Genomic DNA, 20732 nt, shown 5'->3' on the forward strand with positions numbered 1-20732 from the left:
AGGAGATTGTGGAATACTTCCCAAGTGTAGCAAAGGCAGTTTGCACTCGTGTTACACATTTTTCCTACAGATATTATAAAGCATAGAAGTAATTTATGATTAGCTGGTATAGCAATCCTCCCCCTTTATTTTTCTTCATATATTTACAATCTTCTTATTTGGTCCACATGTCTTTTCCACATAAGTCTTTAAAACACTAAACAATACGTTATAGATTAGGTTAAATCCAAGTATTGATGGAAATGGGAAACTAATCACAGTTGCTAGACTAATATAGTCTTATCTATTCTCTTACATTGTACAAAATTTGTTGGGAAAAACCACAGGAAAAAACTGGTTAGATGAAACAAAATACACATATTTTCTTACAAAGTTTGAAAGTGAATACACAGTTAAAATACAATCATAAATTAAAGTGAAAACAACTGCATTTGTGTTACTGGCTAACTGTTTAGTAAGATTGTAGGCCTACACGTCCACAAAAAAATACTACAAAATTATTACATTATAAAAAAAGAATTTTAATAGAAACAGCTAGAAAACTATATATTCAACATACAAAATTGTATACACTGCCAAATAAAATACAAATCTTAACCTAACATTACTATATACAATATTTATAAAGTAAATACTAACCACATAAAAAAATAATACATTAACATATGAATTGTCCTGAAGTCACAATTCATTCAAGTTTGTCATAAACTAATGGAACAGAAATTGTTAGCTCAAATACGAGTGGTTACAATATTACAATAGTAAATCACTTCAAATTGTTACAATATTACCAAAGTAAATCACTTCATGTACTAAATATACTTATAATTATAATAAAAGTCAAGAACACATTAGGTTTCATATTATGATTTATTCAGCCATGTAGTTTGTGTTGGTTTAGCTGTCATCGTCTATGATCCAAAGCATATTCACTCCCGATCTTCCTAAATTGATGCGGCCTAGGATTCCATGATCTTTGGTGTTCACAGTGTGAAGAAACAGCAATATCGTGAAGAACAGATTGTTTCTTCCCTGGAAAATTAATTTTGGTTTGAGTAGACTTAAAAAGAAACTAGGAGGATTGTTCTTGAATTTTAAAACATTTCGACAAATCTCAGCTGTTGTTTTAAAGGTAGGATCAGGGGGATAGATTTCTTCCCATAAAACCGTGTGTTGCTTTACCAGTGCTTAAAAATGGGTGTAAGATGCAAAAGAGAATAGTTTTCTGTTATTGAAAGTTAAGTTGTTTTGCACTTATAGAGGTTACTTGATACTGTTGTCTTTATCTCTAGTCCCTCAAGATAAAAGTTAAATCCAAGGTAATCTGTCTATCAAGGAAATAATAGAGAGTTTTGTTTTGTACTATACTTTGATTTCAACATGCTGATTCCAAAAGTCAAACGCTACTTTTGTTTGCAGCTTTGAAAAATCATAATATTGTTTTGCTATGCCCTGATCAGAAAATTTTGCCCAACCTAAAATAGTTATTTGTGTAACTAGTGGTGAAAGTGGCACTTTGCTGCACACGAGAGCAATGTTTACGCACGAGCCGCAGGCGAGTGTGGAATGATCTCGAGTGCAGCAAAGGCCTTTTTCACTCGTGTTACACATTATATTTTTCCTACAGTCACTATAAAGCATAAATAATTAGTCTTTCAAACACTATGCAACACGTTTTTAGGTTCAGCTGGCAACACAAATGGAAATGGTGCCCTAGAGAAAGTAGTACCCGCGGTTCATATCACTCCGCTATTTTTCCTCGGCAAGAAATGTGCTCCGTGTTTTGAGAATATAGTTCCGTATGTTTTTGTAATTTGAAGTGGTTTCCGCGCCTAAAAAAAATGCTTAAAAGGTATTTTCTTGTTTATTAAGATCGTAGGAAGGTTTTAAAAACGTTTAAAAGAAAAGTCCAGAAAGTTCAGAAATACCGAAACTATAAACACAAACTGACAGGTTAAATCGTAGTTATAATAGTCAATCAGCTGCTAATAGTATAATTATCTTTAAGTGTTGCCAACCTATTTCCAAGCGTACACGGATTACGTGCATAATGGAACCACGCTGTTTTGTGTTGTTTCGTTGGAATCCTGATGTGCGGCAAAGTATAAACCGTACGGCAAAGTATAAACCGTACGGCAAAGTATAAATATGCAGCAATTACCAGCTTTCTGTACTATAAACAGTACAAGGAAGCCAACTTTGTCGGGTGACTGTAGGAAAAATATATTTTTTTAAATCGGGACTTCTATATCAGCTCAAACAATACATTATCTATAATAATATAAAACACTTTGCGTAGTCTAAATTCAAATCCATATCTTGAAAACATTCCCAGATAACTGTAACAGTAAAGATTAGATCATAAGACAATTTTACAATTACAATGTAACTGTTTTGTGACATACACCCTAAGTAAGTTGTTTTTTATGTATACCTACTTGACAACACGATAACATTATATCACATTTTTTAACTTTCTTATCAACAAAAGCAATCTAATAAATAAAATATTTTGTGTACTATTAAAATATGGTCTACATAGAAAAAAAAAAGAAAAAAAAAACAGCTTAAGCATGCAGATAAAAACCCAACAAATATTGGGTCATTTGGTTGTGTGCTAAGCAAAGTGGTAGTGGAATGTGTTTGATATGGCCAAAGACATAAGTGAGACAGAGACAGGTTTGGTCCATGCATATCCAACAAATTTAGGAAGGTTTAGACATTTTGAATCACTTTCCCATGAGCATTTTGAGTTTCTCTCTTAGGCTCATATCATGTGAATGCTATTGCTGTCGCGCAGATGCCGTCGAGATAGCGCCCGAAAAAGGCCATATCATACAAGACGGCAAATGCGTTGATCCCTTTCCACCTACGCCGGATGCCTGTCATATGTAGCCTCTTCTGGGCGCATTTGCAGTCGCGGCACTTATTTCCAGGATGGACACCATTCAGTTAGGTCGTGTAAGCTTTTTGCACATTATCGAAGAGTATTATCGCAAGAATCCAGGACGATAGGGAACCGAATTCCCAAGCATTGTGCCTTTAGTTGCCTGTTGCTATAATCACTCCACTTTACGTCGTACAAAGGAGGACATTTTTCAACTGTATAAATAATTTGTTCTGTGTCAAACGTGATTACTTCAAAAAGGTCTTCCAGTTGATGTGTCAGTAGACGGGGGGGGGAAGGGTCCCGGTGACGCTAGCACTCCCTATGACAGGGTCCCCCCCGTCACTAGCACCGTGTCGCCAATGCGACCGTCCGCATTGGCAGCGCTCAGCGTCCAGCCTACGCGGATTCGCCAACGACATTAGCGTCCTTATGACTAGCTTCATAAAAACCCCATTGCCTGGTTAGAGCGGGATTACCGTGGCGGCAATAGCGCTCGTATGATATGGGCCTTAGAAAAAATGCTTCTTTGGTTATTTTATTTTGGAAAAAAACTTTTTGTGGTATGATTGATTCCTCCTAGTAGAGCCAAAACCTACTTAAGAGAAACAATATTTACTAATCCACTAACGTGGATAGATGGTGAGCAGCTGTTGGCGAAGCCAAAAACCTCGTATTTACATACAAAAACACTTTGATTTACCTTGGGAGTGTGGAAAGTGTCAGTCTTAGTTTGCAAAATGTAGTTGGGAGGCTGACTAGATGTCTCTACAATACACAACTGTCCTGGGTGTGGTTTATTCGGCTGCTTCACCAGATGTTGGGAGGAGAATGGGCGAGTGTCAGGCAGTGACGTCTGTAACATTATGTAAGGTTACAAAACTGTGCATTATACTTTTGAGGAAAAAACTAGACCAATATTTGTGTTCTTTAGCAACTCCTACTAAATTACTCCAGCAAAAATAAGTTATATCATTGCCTTTGGATACTGAAAGTTATACTAAAAGAGAGAGTTAAGTGGCTAATTGGGTGATTTAAAAAGGAATAGTTCAGCCAGCTTACTGAGAAAGACCACTCGAACCATCACTCAAGAATCACTCAGGTTCAATTGCTTCAGGGGCAATACACTGCCGGCGACTATCGCTCAGCTACTATAGCAAGAGTCGCTTCAGGCACAATGCACCGTTACTTACCTGAGGCAGTTGGCAGTCAAGGTAGGTGGCCAACAGATGTAACACGAGAGCCGAGTCAGTAGGCAGTGCTGGTGTCCACTCCTTGCCTTCCCACATACCTCCACTGCTCCAATGATATTCACTCATACACCCTCCCCTGGCCAGCTCTGTACAGAACAACAAGTCTTATTTTGAATGGAATTAAATTAAACACCTACGGTAATAGCTACCTCCATATAGGGGAATTCTCTAAAATGAAACAAATCAACAACAAACGTACCTAACTAAAAAGCAATGCAATAAAAATATTCAGCATGGATTTTATTTATTGAATACATAAACAGACTTGACTGGTCGACTTTACCTTTGATCCTGGACACAACGTACTCCTGGTTCTGGGAGATCTCAAGGAAAGGCACGAGTCTTGCAAGACTGGGTACATTCAGCACCACCTGAGGTATCTGAGCAGTCTTCTTGAGCCGCTCCAGTCCGACCATTCCCACCGTCACGTCAACCAGACCTTGGGCGTGAAGAGCCGCGTCTACCTGCTTCATCTCACTGACTAACCTGCCTAGGATGGTCTGAGAGATCCACTGCGAGAGATGATTAAAATTTAACTCATGACACTGATATATACCTTTTTTTTTTATCAAGATAAATAAAGGCAGCTAAGAATAAACAATCAAGTCAGGGTAGATATAATTTCTGCAGAATCTTTGAAAATAGTCACACAGTTTTGGGGGAAATAATAAGTCAGCTGAGAGCTCATTGGTTGAATTAGTACTCTCCTTTTTTTTTTTTTTTTGTTAAAAAAAAAGAGGTTGGCGGCCTCTTTTAACCTTGCATTTGCCCGTCCACATAGACTAAGCGCCCGTGCGTGGATCGTTTACAGCTAAGCAAGGAGTGAGCCGGTACAGTACAAAGGTGAACTGTACTGATAAAATGTTATCGGCAGTGACCAGGATCCGAACCCACGACATCGCTGCCATGGGCCCGAAGTCCGCGACGCTACCGACTGAGCCACCGCCTCACTACACAAGGAATACATCCTTACTATTTGAAAGTCTCCAGTTCGATCCTGAGAAGTCAGTAGTTTTTTGATGGTTTGAAACTGAAACTGGACCCAGCTGTCCTTGTTCATTGATTGAGCATTTCATAAATGGTTCAGGTTAAAGAAACATCTGATTTTAGTAACAAAACACAAGACTTCTCTGTTCTCAGTCATCCCCACTCAGCTATAGGGCCTCGTTTTCCTCGTCACTAATGGATGAGAACCTCTTTAGAGATGGAGTGGCGCGTGACGTCACTCTTCTCTTGAGGGATCACCATTACCGTAACGAGACGATATGATTCCATCGGTGTTTGTGGTGTAGTTGATAGCGTCTCGGACTGATGTTCTGGAGGTCTCCAGTTCCAATCCCGCCGGGGACGCTAACTTTTTGTCTAAGATTTTGCTTAGAATGTGAATACTTCTTAACTGTACATCTTTTGTTAGAATTTGAGGCATTTGTAATTTTATTTATGAACAGAACTATTTTTTAAAGTTAGTAACCTAAACCTTCATTCGATTTTTATCTTATTATTATTTTCTATATTATCAGCAAGTTTGGTTGGTTAGGTTAGGTTATGACAGTTTAATTTTATAATAAAAAAAATTAAAATTATATTTATAATTAAAAAGTTAATTTTATAACTGAAAAATTATAAAATAAATTTTAAGATTTTTTTAAATCAACGTGAGGGGCTCTCCTACAATCCCCCACTTCTTCGTAGGAAAGGTTCTCATCAGTTCCGTTCCGGACAAGGAAAATGAGACGCTTGTCCCACTCAGCTTGCATTCAGATTTGGGTTGAAATACAAGCAGTTGCCATACCACCTCCATAAAAGTGATACAGTAATTAAAAATCAGAGACAAAAGGATAATGTCTGAAGTAGTGATGGACAAGACCCGAAACTCCAAACAAGACAAAATGTTTTTATCTCAAAGCTTCGGGCGGGATTATACTAATACTATATATTTTCAAGACGATATTAAACAAAAAATTAAAAAATATAATTTTTAACCAGATGCTCAAAGTTTTGGTTATTAATTTAGCTTTTTAACTTTCAGGTTAATGATTCAGATAAATGTAAACTGGGTCAGGTGGAAAGTTTTTACAATCTGGGATGAGTCAACAGGATCAAGCACATTACTACTTTGCTTACCATTCGCAGATTGGCCGTCCACTCTGTCAACACCGTTGGGTTTATCTTAGTCCGTCGCCACACATCTGCATGTTGGTATGATGAGGGAGACCCAGTCTCATCCCCTGTACCCACTCCACTCTGGGTCTGTGCTGAAACATTCAATAAAGTGGTTAAAAACATTGCATGATAAATTTGCTTGGGTGAAAAATGTAAAAAAAAAAAGAAAATATCAGCTGTGTGTGATGAAAACAATCCAGCAGATTTTTTCTTGGCCTTAAGGTTGAAAAGTAACACTTAGCTAAAGCTTGCAATGCATGTTTTGAATGTAGCCGTTTTTGCTGCAAACTTTATTTGAACTTAAACAAATATCGACATCCGACCATAAGATTAAAATATTTTATACAAGAAAACAATTTGGGATTAAAAATTTAACATCCTGCCGTGCTAGTTAGCAACAGTTTTAAGCGTCGCAATGATCCGGCGTTTTCTTTAAGCTTCCTCCCCTTCATCACTAATCGAACTCACCCACCGAGTGGCCACGTCACGTCGTTGCCGGTTGTCGCCAGACTGCCCGCACTGGCTGTAGTCAGCACTGTCGGTGCCGCATCGTCTGTTTACTAATGTGGTGTTTAGTTCTCTGATTGATTATTCATCATGTTGTTTGTTAGTTATGCAAAGAGTCTAGTCCGAATTACTTGCAATGAATAACAAAAAGCGAAAGTAGACAGTGAAAATAGACAGTTTTTACCAGAGTGGACGGACCAGTATTTGTTTATACTTCCAAACAAAAGTGGAGCTGTGCCTGTGTGTTTGATATGTCAACAAACTGTATCTGTTGTCAAGAGTTTGAATGTTAAACAACACTTTGAGACTAAACACAAGCCTATAGGAAGCGATCTTCGCAAGTCTAAGATTGAGAGTTTACGTTCAAACTACTTAGCTAGTACCCAGATATTAAATCGAACAATGTCTGCCCAAGAAAGATGTGCAGACTCTGTGCCCCCCAGAAACTTGTCCGGCCCGTGACAGTTTTATAGGAACTTGGAATGGACCTTCATAAAATGTAATTGGTGATCACTGGTGTAAAACATAAAGCAGCAATTGACAGCAGCCCATTCTGTTGAAGGCTCAATTTAAATATGTTTTCTAACAATCTAAATTTAGTTTCAACTCTCAATCTATCCATAGATCTAAGCTCCAGAATAGAAGATAGGACTAGGTCCTGATTGTGCTTGGTTAAAAGACCCCAAATATGTGTGTTCTTTTTTAAAAAATAATTTAAATCACAATAATAAACCTTTGTTCATTACTCTTGCTTTTTATTTCTCTGTGTTTTAAAAATATAGCTAGGTAAAATCTTTGTTTGCCTTTGCCGATAGGAGATAACTGAAATTTAAAACAATAAATAGGCCAAACTCAAAACAAAGTGTTTATATTTTCAAACTATATGTTTTGGAAATGTAATGAAAAGTAAGGAGCTTACCTGGAGAGATAGACATCTGGTAGGTACATCTACGCAGCAGTGGTGACACTTCAGTGGTTGTCCGAGACGCAGGGTGACACCAGAACCCACTCAGCATGTTGGAAGGCTGTTCCATACTGGTCTCTGTAGACAAAATGTTGCTAATATTTTATTCAAAACTAGCAGCTGTACCCGTGCCTCGCAACGGGGTCAGTATGCAAAAGAGACAACGTTGGTTCTTTGAAAATGCCTTAAAAATGGTTGCACTCGAACACCATGTTCTTCCAAACCTTCTCAATTCTATTAACCTCTGAGCCTTCTTGATAAAGGTTGTTTAATGCCTGAAAACGGTTAGCCAGTTTGAGCTGAAAATCTTTCCTTACTTTTTCTTCTCCTAGCTTTTCAAAATTAATATTTGTTGAAGTTTTCTATTTTGTTTGTTTCTCTATCTTAATTCTCTATCGTAGATTGACTAGAATAAGGTAGTGGTCTGACCACATCCTGCGTTCCTTATGCTACGTAAATTGGTGATATGACTACTGTCGAGTCAAAAAGGATAGATAGAGTACTCGAGTTTGAGCTTTTATTGCAACGTAACCAGTAGACTTAGAAAAATACAAGTTACATCATATTTTTACTAATTTATTTCTGCGTGTAGGCCTATGTGTGTTGGTTTCAAATTTTGTATGCAGTTTCAACTCAGCCTTTCAGCGGGTTCAAGTTCATTCCATGTAATCCGTCCTGTATCCGAGGCATACTGTTGGTTTTCCGAGGTGAGTTGTTGGCCCGACGCTCAACCCCCACAAGCCCTTGGAGGACCAGGATTTGCTAACAACTCAGCAAAAGTTCCACACTCCTCATACATTAGGCATCCATAGAATGAAGGTGTCACAAAATCCTACAGTTGATACCACTTTATTTAGTTGTTGGAGGAAAATAGTATTAGGCTTAAGAATAATTTTTGTTTGTATTGCAGTTGACTACGCAAAAAGTTTACAACACAAGTAACTTGAAACCTCTACAATGAGGCTTCTTCAGAAGGAAGTTGTAGAAATGTGACCTTCTATTTAGAATCAAACTAAACCAGAGACAAACAAAATTAAACTGCCTGTTGTAACAGCATCTCTAGATATTGGAACTTCAACAATATTGACACTTACCCACAATAGAACTTCTCTCGAGAGTTTCATACTCCTTAAGATACTGGTTGAGCGAAGACTCGTCCTGGATGATCTCAGACGTGGGAAGAATGGATGTTTCATAGGCCAGCGACGGGGACAACTTGTTGTGAAACAGCCAAGACAATCCTGATGAGTTGTTCAGGTTGCCTGACATCACACCTAACAAAAACCGTTACCATAAACTATTTGGAAAAATGTTAATAAGCCACAAGTAAGACATATTTTTCCTAACTTAAACCTTCATTGGTTGAAAACTCTGTCAGTGATGGTAAAAATATTCTAAATAGTGTACATTTTTTTTGTCCCTTGTGGCTAAGATAGACTCTTTTACACTCAGTTAGGCCTGCTATCCAGAAAAAAGTCTCTGTTACAATACGGTAGGCATATGGACTACTTCAACTGAGCAAATCTTCAAAAGATTTACATAGCTTATTCCCTAGAAGGGTAAATAATCATTGTGTATGAAAGTAAAATTACTTTCTTTCTTTTGCTTTGATGAACCAAAGACATTTTGCTGATATACTTATGTATCTGCATTGTGCAATGGCCTTAACAAAGTGAGGTACCATTTTGGCTTTGTAAAAGATGTGAAAAACACTGATGGAAATAGAACATGTGGCTGGTTTTCAATGAGCAAAATCTGCCTTACTAGCCCAAAATGCTATCACTGTGTTGTGCTGCAGGCTGCAGTACAATAGACAATAATCTTTATTGGCATGTTCGTTGGGAACAGTACATGGGTCAGAATAATAACTAACATTTGTGGATTTAATATGTAGGTAAAGCTGGTAGTCAAGGAATTCTTTTTCTGAGTAGAATGGCCTTTCTAGTAGCCATGTTGTTAATTGGTTCTTGAAACGGTGAGTTTGTTAATTTCTAAGTTGTTCTGGTAGGTTGTTGAAATACAGGGCCCCTTTGTAGGATGGCTTAATTTCAAAGAGACTGCAAAGAAAAATAAAAAGACTCTGACTTCTACTTTTATATATTTACTCCTTGCAATGATCTCAAAGTTAATTCTTTACAAATCTTGGTTGCCCCTAGGTTGGAAGAACTTGGAAGTAATAATATAAGACAGAGCTTTGGCAGTGGAAGCTTGGTGTTAAAAAATATTTTGAGTGGGCCCTGTAAAATAAAATTATCCCCAGAAGTCCTTATGGGACGTCCCTGGTACTGTTTGAAGTTCTTCCAGGCTGAAATACCTTTGATATGAATCTTAATAAATAATCTTAATCTAAACTGAATTTAACCTACTTACTACCACACTAGTATTTAGTGTTGCACTTAAAAGGTGAATCTTTTGTAGTGACCTATGACTTACTGAATTGAACCATTATTAAACTATATAACTAATATTGCTAGTAACAAATTACCAAGGTAATTGAGAACTAAAAAGTGAGTAACAATTTGATTTATTGCACAGTACTAATGAAAGATACACTTGATTTTATGTTGACAATTGCTTGTTGTGTTAATGTGATACTGAATGACACAGAGTGCTACAATCAATTTAAAACCTGCTTTGATGTCAAATGGACCTATCAAAAGGGAAGTTACGGTGCGGTTGCACACTAATCACGAATGTGTCAACAGAGGGGTGATATTTAATTTAATGTTTGAGATGACTAGTACCCAGCAAATCCTGTTCGTTGGCCAAGGAATTAAAAAACTAAGGTCGAGTCTCGAAGTCCAACTGATTAAACAATGTTGTGTTTAATCGTAGTAGTATGTATTAGAATATTGCTTATTATTTTATGGCTAATTAGGTACTTTGGCGGTTCATCTATTTGTAAAACTGTCACAACCTCTAATAACACCTCCGCATCCAGTCGAACCAGCTACCTGCTCCCACTTTCGATATTACTTAATTTCCCCCAAATATTATAATGACTGTGGCACTCTTAAATAAATTCTGTTTGATGCTCAGCAAAATTAAACAATGGCTGTTAAGAATCTGTGTAAATAGATTAATTTGCAATTTACATTCAATATGACTACAAAACCCTATACAATTTAATTAATCCTATATCATTAGAGAGTCACAGTATAATAAACGATGCAGATTGATTTACAATAAATGGATATTAAAAATACTGATGGAAGCTGCAACCTGAGAACATGTGCTAGTATAACAGGAAATGACAAACTATAACAAGAAAAATTTACACATGTGCGACTCACTGAATTCTAATATTTAACAATAAATAACACAAATTACTTACAAACTTTGGACGTCCACAAAAACACTGACATAAACACAGGGATGAGGATGGGGAATTGTAACTAGACGGTTTTCCGAAAAAACGCGATCGATTTGATTTCGTGTGACGAACGTGAAATTTTCAAATGGCGGCTCGTGTTGGTCGGTAAAAACGAACTTTTAACACTTGTTTCGCAAAAAACTGATTCTATTTTCCACTCGCGTTGCAATTATATCCCTTCGGGATATAGGCTAAACAATTTTAAGAAAATGAAAATTTATTCGACCAACACCGCAAAATGAATTTAATTTGCACGATACAAAACTTTTTCCGACTAGTCACAAGGAAGGCAAGGAAACGACTCGACACTGGCGGCTGGGGCCCTACCCCTTCCACTTGTGTGGTTAGATAGCATTGTGGGTATCTGATCAGCTGACTATTTGTTGCGTCTGTTACATTAATTCGTTGTATTATACGACGAATCGGTACAAAACTTAGATGGTGAGGTGGTATTGCAAAGCTTGAGGTGTTCCGTGTATTGTGATGGTGAATGTCTCTGTTTCTTGTTTGATTTGTGGAGATGGCATGGAGAATTGCCTCAAGGATGTTTAAAGTGATGTCAGGTGAGGACTTTTAGTTCCTTAAATGCATCAAGACTGCTACCTTGATATTGAAGGTCTGCTGGACATCTTATAGCTCTTTTTTGGTGGATAATGACTCTTTTTAGGTAGTTGTTGGATGTACTTCCCCAGACCACCAGACCAAACCTGAGGTGTGACTCGACCAGGGCATGGTAGGCTGTTTTTGCAGTGTCCAGACCACCAACCTCCGTATTTGTTCACTTGACATCTTTGAAATGTTTGGGATTAAAGTATTTTACAGTTCAGTAGAAGCATTAAATTTCAAACCCTATGTGGAAAACTAGTTTGTTTGTTTATAAACAAGTTAAAGGAAATTACTAGCATCTTACTGACTTTGGTTAGGGAAGAGAGGAAATCAGTCGAAGTTTGAGATGTTGCCATCTTCAGAGTGACTTCCGCACAGTTGACATAAATCACACTAGATACACTTGACTTCTCTACACTTTACATACATAAGTGACCTTGGAAGCCTATCCAAGAAGATCGTTAGAAGTTTATAGCTAACTTTTGTTATCAATCAATCAACGTCTTTATTTCATAAAATGTACAGATTGGTACATGAAATTGTGTCAACATAAGTTTTTTTATCTAGATCGCTAAAACTAGGGATTTTATTTTTTTTATAAAAGAAAGGAAATGCTTGAGGCTGATACTTACTCTCATTGGGGTCGCCGCAGTGAGAGACTACAGAGCTGGAGAGCCAGCTGTTGGTAGACATGTTCAGTGGAGTTGTTGGAGAATCATACACCTGCTGTGGAGGCTTGACTGGCGTGGACGTTGCTGTCTTGAAGTAGTTGTCTACGACATCACAGAATGTGATAGGGTTACTTTGTTCACTTAACATAAGCCTTGCTCATATACCTAAGTTTGGGTAACTTTAATGAATTTGTTCTGTTCTTGTTTAATAGTTAGGACAATTTTAGATTTCATCAATAAGTACTGCATACAGGGTGTGCCCACTCCAACTTGAAGATGAAAATCATGGTCAGGCTATTCTACAGTTATTTACAATTATTTTTCCATATTTTTTTAGACATGATAAAGCTAACTTTATAATTTTTTTTAGGTAATATAACTTGGGCGCAGTACAGGCGGAATCGTGGTGGCATCGCTCAGCATAAAAAAATATTGTACAAAATTGACAAAGAACTAAAAATTATGTTTATTAATGAATCATAGAATATGCCAAGATATTATCATAACTTTAGATTGGTTAACAAGAAATCTGGTTCTGTGATTGTTATGGTACAAGCATTACAAGTCTCATGGGAGAATTTACTATCAATAAATTAAAACTCGTCCTTATCATCACACGTACATCAAATACCTACTTAAATAGAGGTGTTAAAAATATCAAAGCTATAATAATATAAGGCCTACATTTTACCTGAATCTTTAATACCCAGAAGTGTTTTTTGCCGAGGCGACAAAGCCACAGGCTGTAGGGTCAAATATGTCCAGAAGTAACGGCAAAAGTGAAACAGAGTGTTGAGGACAAGAATGACAGCAATGGTGCGTTCTATCATGTGTGCAGTCGGAGAATACAGCGGACAGGAGTAAACTCTAAAAATAAAAAAAAACATTCCTTAGTTATCTTATGTTAGAGTAAAAACTACGGCTTACCAAGAGGTTAGGTAGGAGAGACAAAAATTAATTATTAACTTTAGAATAGAATGTCTATTTTACCATACTGTAAAAAACTATAAAGTTTACTTACATATCATAAGCGATCACAGAGAGAATAGCAGCATTAATGAATCCCCAAAAAAGACTATCTCGCATTTTCCTAGTTTCCTTTGTTATAACCATTGTTTGTTCCATTTGCGGCATTGTTTTGCTTCTGAAGTAGGTGGGCGTAACTGGCGAACTCTGCATGATTCTGTCAGTAAAAATAGTCATATGTACAACACTAGTACAAATGTACCTAAAATATGAACCGTGCCCTCGTACCTGCACCCAGGCCAACGACTTTGAGGGGTGAATCCATGTGCAGGCCTGAGGAGCGGCTCACAAAAAGTGAGAACCATGGATGGAGGTTCAAGAACAATGCACTATTTGAGAGAAACGAGCTGTAATAACAATTTAAATTAACACAACAAACATCAACAATAATACATGAAACTCTAAAAAAAATTTAAATAATTTAGCTACCCATCTAAACACATTAATTATAGTTGAGCCGTGACTACTTTCCTCCGGCGAATGTCACGACTTAAAAAGTCAATAGCTATGTCCACACTCGTGTCCTTTTTTTGTGTGTGCCAAGCGCCTGCCTCTTTATGCTTGCATTATTAACGCAGATGGAAGCAAGTGACGCATACGTCAAGGCATGCCCGAAATGAGTTGGAAGGAGCTCCATTCCATAGCGAACAGCGTAGAGCAAGACAATCCACCAGCCTTGAATATCTGTGCGTTTCAACTTGCAGCTTTACATTTTTGACAAGTCGTCCGTGTTGTAATTGTTTGAAGCATATTGAATAGGTAACTAAGAAAGCTCAGAAGATTATCGCTCTCATGTATGTTTATGGGACATACGGATTAGTAAAATTAATTATAAAATAAATAATTTAATTAAAGTAAATAAAATTAATTTAAATTTAATTAAATCCATAAATAAATTAAATAAAATAAGAAACTTTTGAGTTTTGTAGTACTTATCCACATTTCCTGCCATGATTATTCCTTACGTTTTGGAACTTTTCTTAATACTAAAAATGCCGCACTATCCCTCCTATCAGAATAGCGTCGTCTTCACCCAATTAGGAAAAGTTATCTTGAAAGACCATTTTAATTTTTCTTCTATTCAGCTAGAAACATCTGATTAAACCAAGACTGTTACACAGTACAATTACTTACAATACAGTAAACTCCCTCTTATCCGGACTCCTTGGGCCGAGGCCAGTCTGGATAACGGATTCTCCGGTTAAACCGACGTCCCAAAAACTCGTTAAAACTGACTGTTTACTGTGATATTTGACTTAAATTTAGGAGATCATTGTATCTAGGCACATGATTTTGATCACTGGTCTCAAATCTTTCCCACGAGAAATGTTGTTTCAGTACCGTCCACTTCCTGCCGATCTAGTCCGTTTAAACCAATGTGCTGATAAAAATTGTCCGGTTAAAGAGATGTCATTTCCGCCGAGTGTAGTCCGGTTAAACCGATGTCCGGATAAGAGGGAGTCTACTGTATGTGAAACTGTTTCAGTTCAGTTTCAAGCGACAAAATACAGTTGAATTTTTTAGTTCACGGGTATTATAATCATATAGTAGCCAACACAAAGTAGACTTCTTATCCCATTGTAATGTTTGAAGCTAACTTTTCATGTGTAGTTCATGTTAGTGATACTGGGCGCTAGTATCGACAACATTTTGTTTTTACTTTAGGGTTTATTTCATGATTTGTGCTTCACTGTTTGGTTAATAGCTAGGGGATGGGTGATTGTTTATGATTACAACTGAAACATACACACAAGTGTCCCCCCAGCTAAGTCACCTCAGCAGACATTTTCAGAAGCTGCCATAAGGAAATGAGCAAGTCAATTTCAATTACCCAAAACATTCTTTTTAGAGCAAAATTGCAACAAAGAGTCTAACTTAAATGAGTAAAAAAAGTTATGCATAAATGTTCACTGTTGTTTGTTGACTTGTGGTAGTAAGTGCTTTTAAAACCAACTAGCCTTTAACCAAAGAATAAATTAGGCCTAATCTGTTGGTTTTAAATTAGAATTTAAAATGAACAAAAATACATTTAATGTCATTAGGCCCTACTGTATAACACTCACCTTTATTTAGGTTTTTGGTGAACACAGAAAATATAAATATGTTCCAGTAAAATCCTAACAGGCTACTCTTATTCTCAATCCTTTATTTAAAATAGTCTCTGGAGCAAGGCAGGTCTTCTATTTCGTATGTGTAGCCTACGACGTCAACCTGTATTGAACATGAAGTAGTCTGATGAGAAACATAAAAAAACTGTACTACAATAAGTCTCTAAAAAGTACCGTACTTAAAGTAGATTATTGGTTAGATAAGTTAGGCTTAACAGCTTCGTACAAAAGTGAAGGCAGCGTTGGCTCAAAAACTAAACTAATAGAATAACACTTTTTTAAATTTGTTAGACTAGGCCTTCAATCAAACCACAAAAGAAACTGAAACATTAAAAACTATTTCATACATTAAAAATTGCCAAGACTATAGGCTACAGTTGGATTGTACAGATTGTAAGTTATTTAACTTAAAAGGTAGATGTAGGTAGGTAGGTAGTGTTAGGTAAGTGTAGGTAGTATTTTAATTCTAGGCTATTCTATGTTACAGTCACACGAGAGAAATTTATTTATTTATATTTTATAAAATTGGAGATGTCAGTTGGTAAGTTATGTAAAATAAAATAAAATGTACCTAGATATAACTAAGTTAGATAGATTATAATGTAGGTAGCCTATCACTATCTATAATGAATGACAGGTTAATACAAGGTTTAAATAAGTATACTTTAACTTTTACATTTTTTTTATTAGGAGGGGATTGGCAGCCTACACTTATAGTCTGTGAGGTTGGCGAAGGACTCTGAGGGATTAAAGTCCCTTCCACCAACGCACGCGCACTCGCTAGCAGGGCCCTACCTACCCCACGGCGCGTGACCCATGTGTGTGTTTGTAGGTGTGTCTCTGTGTGTAATCCCTGGCTGTAATCCCTTAGAGTCCTACGCTTACCTCACGGACTATACCTAGTGTTAAGTCATTTTGAATGTGCACACTCATTAACCACTTGTGGGCTTAGAATAACTTTCTAATAAGTTCAATTTTTTTGATACAAGACAACTCTTTGTTATTCAACTCCATCTAAAAATACAGTCTTTGAAGTTATAACAGTAGCCTAAGTTAGATATTTCCAATTAGTCTAGGTCTACCTTATTACCAAGGCTGCATTTTTGACCAGCATGCCTGGATAAACTGCGTCAATTTATAAAGAAACTTACAAGGATAATTTTTAATGAATAAAAATAAAATGATTTCAAACAAAACTTGGCAGGTGACTACGGAGGTGATATGCACCCTACCGTTTGTCATAAAAATACTCTTTTATGGGTCAACTCAATCCATTTCATGGAGTTAACGGTAAGCTTTTTGAAGAAGCCTATCTCGTACAACCCTGGCAAAAATCTTTCTACGAAGACTGCTGATCTTTGGGGGGAGCTTGTTGTTCAGCTTCCAAGAAAAAGCAGAGAACGGCTCTGTGTTTCTATGAGGTGGAATCTAGGAATATCAATTAACTTGTAGGTACTGGTAAATGCTTCTGCTTCTTGAGTACGGTAGCTCAATGTTCAACATGACGTTTACAAGGGAGGAGAATAGGTTATATACTGACCAAACACAGTAAGCACCTTTAGCCTTAAAATTTGAGGTTTCCGATTTAATTTTCTGTCTATGGCAAAAAGTTCACTTCTCTCTCCTTAAGTCTGTGGCCCAAAAGTTTAACTTGTTGGGGGTGGTGGTGTTGTGTTTGGCTGCGCGCCCACTGGGTCGGTACGGTACAAGAATTTTTATAAGTTAAAAAAATTTAATTAAATGAGCATGCGCCCACTGCGTCGTCACGGCATTTCGGACCTTCAGGATGTCCGATAGAAAGTCTGGAGCTACGAACTCCAGGACACTTCCGTGACGGCGGATCTGTCCTAACTTATGAATGACTTACCAAGTTATTTCGTAAAAATATATCCTCAATAATAGAATACAAGTGCAAAGATCTGAAGAATGCAATATCTTACGGGAAAATGAAGCAACTGTCATCAACATAGCCTAACCTAAAAGATAGGCATGTGTGATGTATCCACAATTAACATGGCTTACCTTTACTAAAGCATGTAGTTTTTTTTATATCGATCAGTTAACTTAAATATACCTGTTTATGGCCATTCCAATAGATTTAAAACTACCAATTAAATTATAATATGTATGTAAACGACACTAACAATACAGGGCCTAGCCTAACCTCCACTCCAAACAGAATTCATTTAATTTCAAATTGTTTTTGGTTTTTTTTTTGTTTTTTTTTTTGGATGATTCGTAGATTTGATTTCGGTCGGTGAAAAGGTGAAAACTTGCAGTGTACATTGTGGTGTGTAGCTGTGCAACTCATCTGTGCATGCTTAGATTAAAAAAGAACATAAATAAAACTGGTTCATGTCCGGTGACACTGACCGCTATGTTTTATAGGATAATAGTTGATTATATAAAATAAACTTATTGTCAATTAAATTATTTAAGACAGTGACGTTTGATCAGGCAAGCACGAATTTAGACGTCAGAACTCCTGCGTGAATTATCTATCAACTGATTTTGTTAGTTTGTTTATGGACCATACAAATCATTAAATAGAGTTAGCTTCGTCAATCAGCTCATAGTAGTATTACAATGTTACGGCCGTATCAGCATCTTCGTGCCATTATCAGTCGTTCAGCCTCAGTGGTGTCGTTAATATACAAAAACACAAACTGTCACACGTGACGTACACATAAGAAGATGCTGAAACGGCCGTAACATTGTAATACTTACCGAGTTGATTGACGAAGATCATGTAGATCGAAGATCAATCATGTGACGAAGATCATGTCTTAATGATTTAGTCACAAGATCAGCTCAGGGACTAAAAAATATGGATTTAAAGTTTAACATTTGATTAAGCTGGTGGCAAACAGCTGTTTTCTGGACTAAATCCTTATTGCGTGGGAAGTTCGTTAAAATAGTGTAGTGTGGCGTAAAAACATTTGTTTTTCAAGACATTCTAGGAAACACCTGTTACAAACATTTATTGACTTAGTTTAAATGAATTAATTACATTATTGTTGCCTAAAGTTACCTACCTGGCAGAGGGATTTCTTGCACTGATTATAGGACGAAAATAAGTAGCTAATTAAAAGCTAATTAAAGTAGCTGATGTTGATACCTGTTTGCCACACTTTTTTTACTTTGTCACGTTCATTTTAGTTTGCCGCACCCTTCAACCAAACAACACAAACACGTGTGATTGTATTAGGCACTTGGTAGGCCTCTAGGGCCTAACCACGGCCGCCTTTAACTCCAGGCCGTGGCCTTCGAAGTGACAACGTCGCAAGTAGGGTTGTGACAGCTGTTTTGTTTGGAAGCAACTGATGATATTTGTGTATTTACAAAGGCTTGGTTACTGGACACGTTACTGGACTATAAAAATATTGATTCCGCTTAAAATGTACAGATATAGATTTTATTAATGTAATTGTTTTGGTTTTCAATTCTGTATGTCTTATATGCAACATTTTAATAAATTTATGTTCATTAATTTAAATTTAAATCAATAAAGTGCAAATTAATGAGCTGATGTCACCTGTCTGCCATGTTACCTTATGAGATGTCCGACACTAAACAACCCTACTTGCGACGTTGCCAATTCTACGTGCATGCCTGAAAAGACGCTGGTAACACATACATACGACCATGACCATAGATTAAAAGAGTAGACAGGAGCTGTCTACTCCTTTAATCTTTGCTACGACTACGATCAGCTGACTATACGTAAGAATATGTGATTCCATTATTTGTTTACCTTAAAATTTTGTCTATGAATATGATGAAGCGCCTTCGTTTTGTGATTGATAAATCAAACTTAATTCCTAATCACTAGTTTGGATTTCGGCAAGAACATTCTGCCATTGAGCAGGTCCATCGGGTGGTGGATGTTATCAAAGAGGATATCGGGACAAAGAAGTTTTGTTCTGCTGTGTTCATTGACGTAAGTCAAGCGTTTGACAAGGTTTGGCATACTGGTTTACTCTACAAACTAAAACGTAATCTTCCTCACACATTTTTCAATCTCATGAGGTCTTACCTTTTCAATCGACACTTCAGAGTAAAATTTGGTGATATTGTTTACCCACTTCACGAAATTCGAACAGGAGTTCCCCAGGGAAGTGTTCAAGCGTCCTAGCATGGGTGGGACATCTTATTTATGTTTTGTATCTTTCTTATTTATCTACTCAATTTGCCATTTAAACTTTTGCATAACCTGCTTTAATATGCAAATATCATTTTTAAGAAAACCTCTTTAAAAGCAAATAAAAATGGTTTACAATTATTTATTTTTGTACTCTTCTATAGGCTGCTATCTGGAGTAAAATGGCTGGATGATAACAGTTTCAATACCATCATTTAAGTCCTGGGTAGGCTATACTCGTTGAAGGAGTACTTCGAAGATAGCTTTGGCAATCTTATCTAGCCAACAAATCACTGAGCAATAAATCCAGCTACACTAGTCAATGATGAAAACTTCAAGTATCAAGTAAGTTGTGCTGTTTTGTACCATCCCCAAAACCAAGCGATAAAATAATTACCAGTCCCGAAGTCAGAATTTTTATCCAGGAAATATCTAGTTAGTATAAAAATAAATCCCCTAATATACAGTTTAAAAAAGTTAAAGAATCCTCATTTATCTTTCTATAATTTGCCCTATTTACTTTGTTGTAAACTTAGCTACCTACCTAATGTAATGTGTGATATTAATTATTCTTCACTGTCATTATGATAGAAACACTTTTTAATACTTAACCCATAGGCCTGTCCTCTGCGTTATCTATGTTATATGTCCCCAATACATAATTTTCAAAAGTCTGCACCAATTTCAAGCTTTGCTATGGCTTTTTACTTTAACGTTTTAATAGTAAGGTAGGTCAACAGTTGGCTTTAAATAGAAGGAATTCAGCTAACAAGGTGTATTTTCTTATTATACTTGGTGATGATACGGTCCTTTCGCATAAGGGTTTTCGCCATCCGGTTATAACCGTACGGTATGTTTCTTTCACATTCTGATCGCAAGGTGAGTTGAATGTGTACGGTACAACTACACAATAAACATAAACAGTGTCCATTTGACAACCCAGAGTGTAACGAATAACATAAACAGTGCAACAGCTGATTTTTGCAGTTTACATTGGTCTCCCGTTCGATTTCGACAAACAACCGTGTGGGAG

General features: G+C 36.8%; 1 protein-coding gene across 1 annotated transcript; it reads right to left on the minus strand.

Annotated features, from left to right (window-relative positions):
* Positions 1-59: 59 nt before the first annotated feature.
* LOC129005708 (transmembrane protein 209-like) lies at positions 60-17722 on the minus strand. Its single transcript, XM_054434678.1, has 12 exons — positions 17581-17722; positions 15514-15661; positions 13446-13607; positions 13116-13291; positions 12386-12526; positions 8869-9048; positions 7730-7852; positions 6265-6395; positions 4424-4652; positions 4081-4226; positions 3591-3743; positions 60-1032 (listed from the first exon to the last, which is right to left on the minus strand). The coding sequence occupies exons 3-12, from the start codon at positions 13601-13603 to the stop codon at positions 898-900; spliced, it is 1572 nt and encodes a 523-aa protein (XP_054290653.1). The 5' UTR covers positions 13604-13607; positions 15514-15661; positions 17581-17722; the 3' UTR covers positions 60-897.
* Between the last annotated feature and the right edge of the window lie 3010 nt (positions 17723-20732).

The sequence above is a fragment of the Macrosteles quadrilineatus genome, unplaced genomic scaffold, assembly GCF_028750875.1.
Source record: "Macrosteles quadrilineatus isolate MER2022 unplaced genomic scaffold, UCM_ALF_1.0 Scaffold_31__1_contigs__length_1484076, whole genome shotgun sequence".
In the NCBI taxonomy this organism is placed as follows: Eukaryota; Metazoa; Arthropoda; class Insecta; order Hemiptera; family Cicadellidae; genus Macrosteles; species Macrosteles quadrilineatus.

Coding starts and splice junctions, on each gene's coding strand:
- LOC129005708 (XM_054434678.1), bottom strand. CDS start 13,603: ATGCAGAGTTCGCCAGTTACGCCCACCTACTTCAGAAGCAAAACAATG. Junction 9,049..12,385: donor CTGCGGCGACCCCAATGAGA/GTAAGTATCAGC, acceptor GGTTTTTGTTAG/GTGTGATGTCAGGCAACCTG. Junction 3,744..4,080: donor TTGACTGCCAACTGCCTCAG/GTAAGTAACGGT, acceptor ATAATGTTACAG/ACGTCACTGCCTGACACTCG.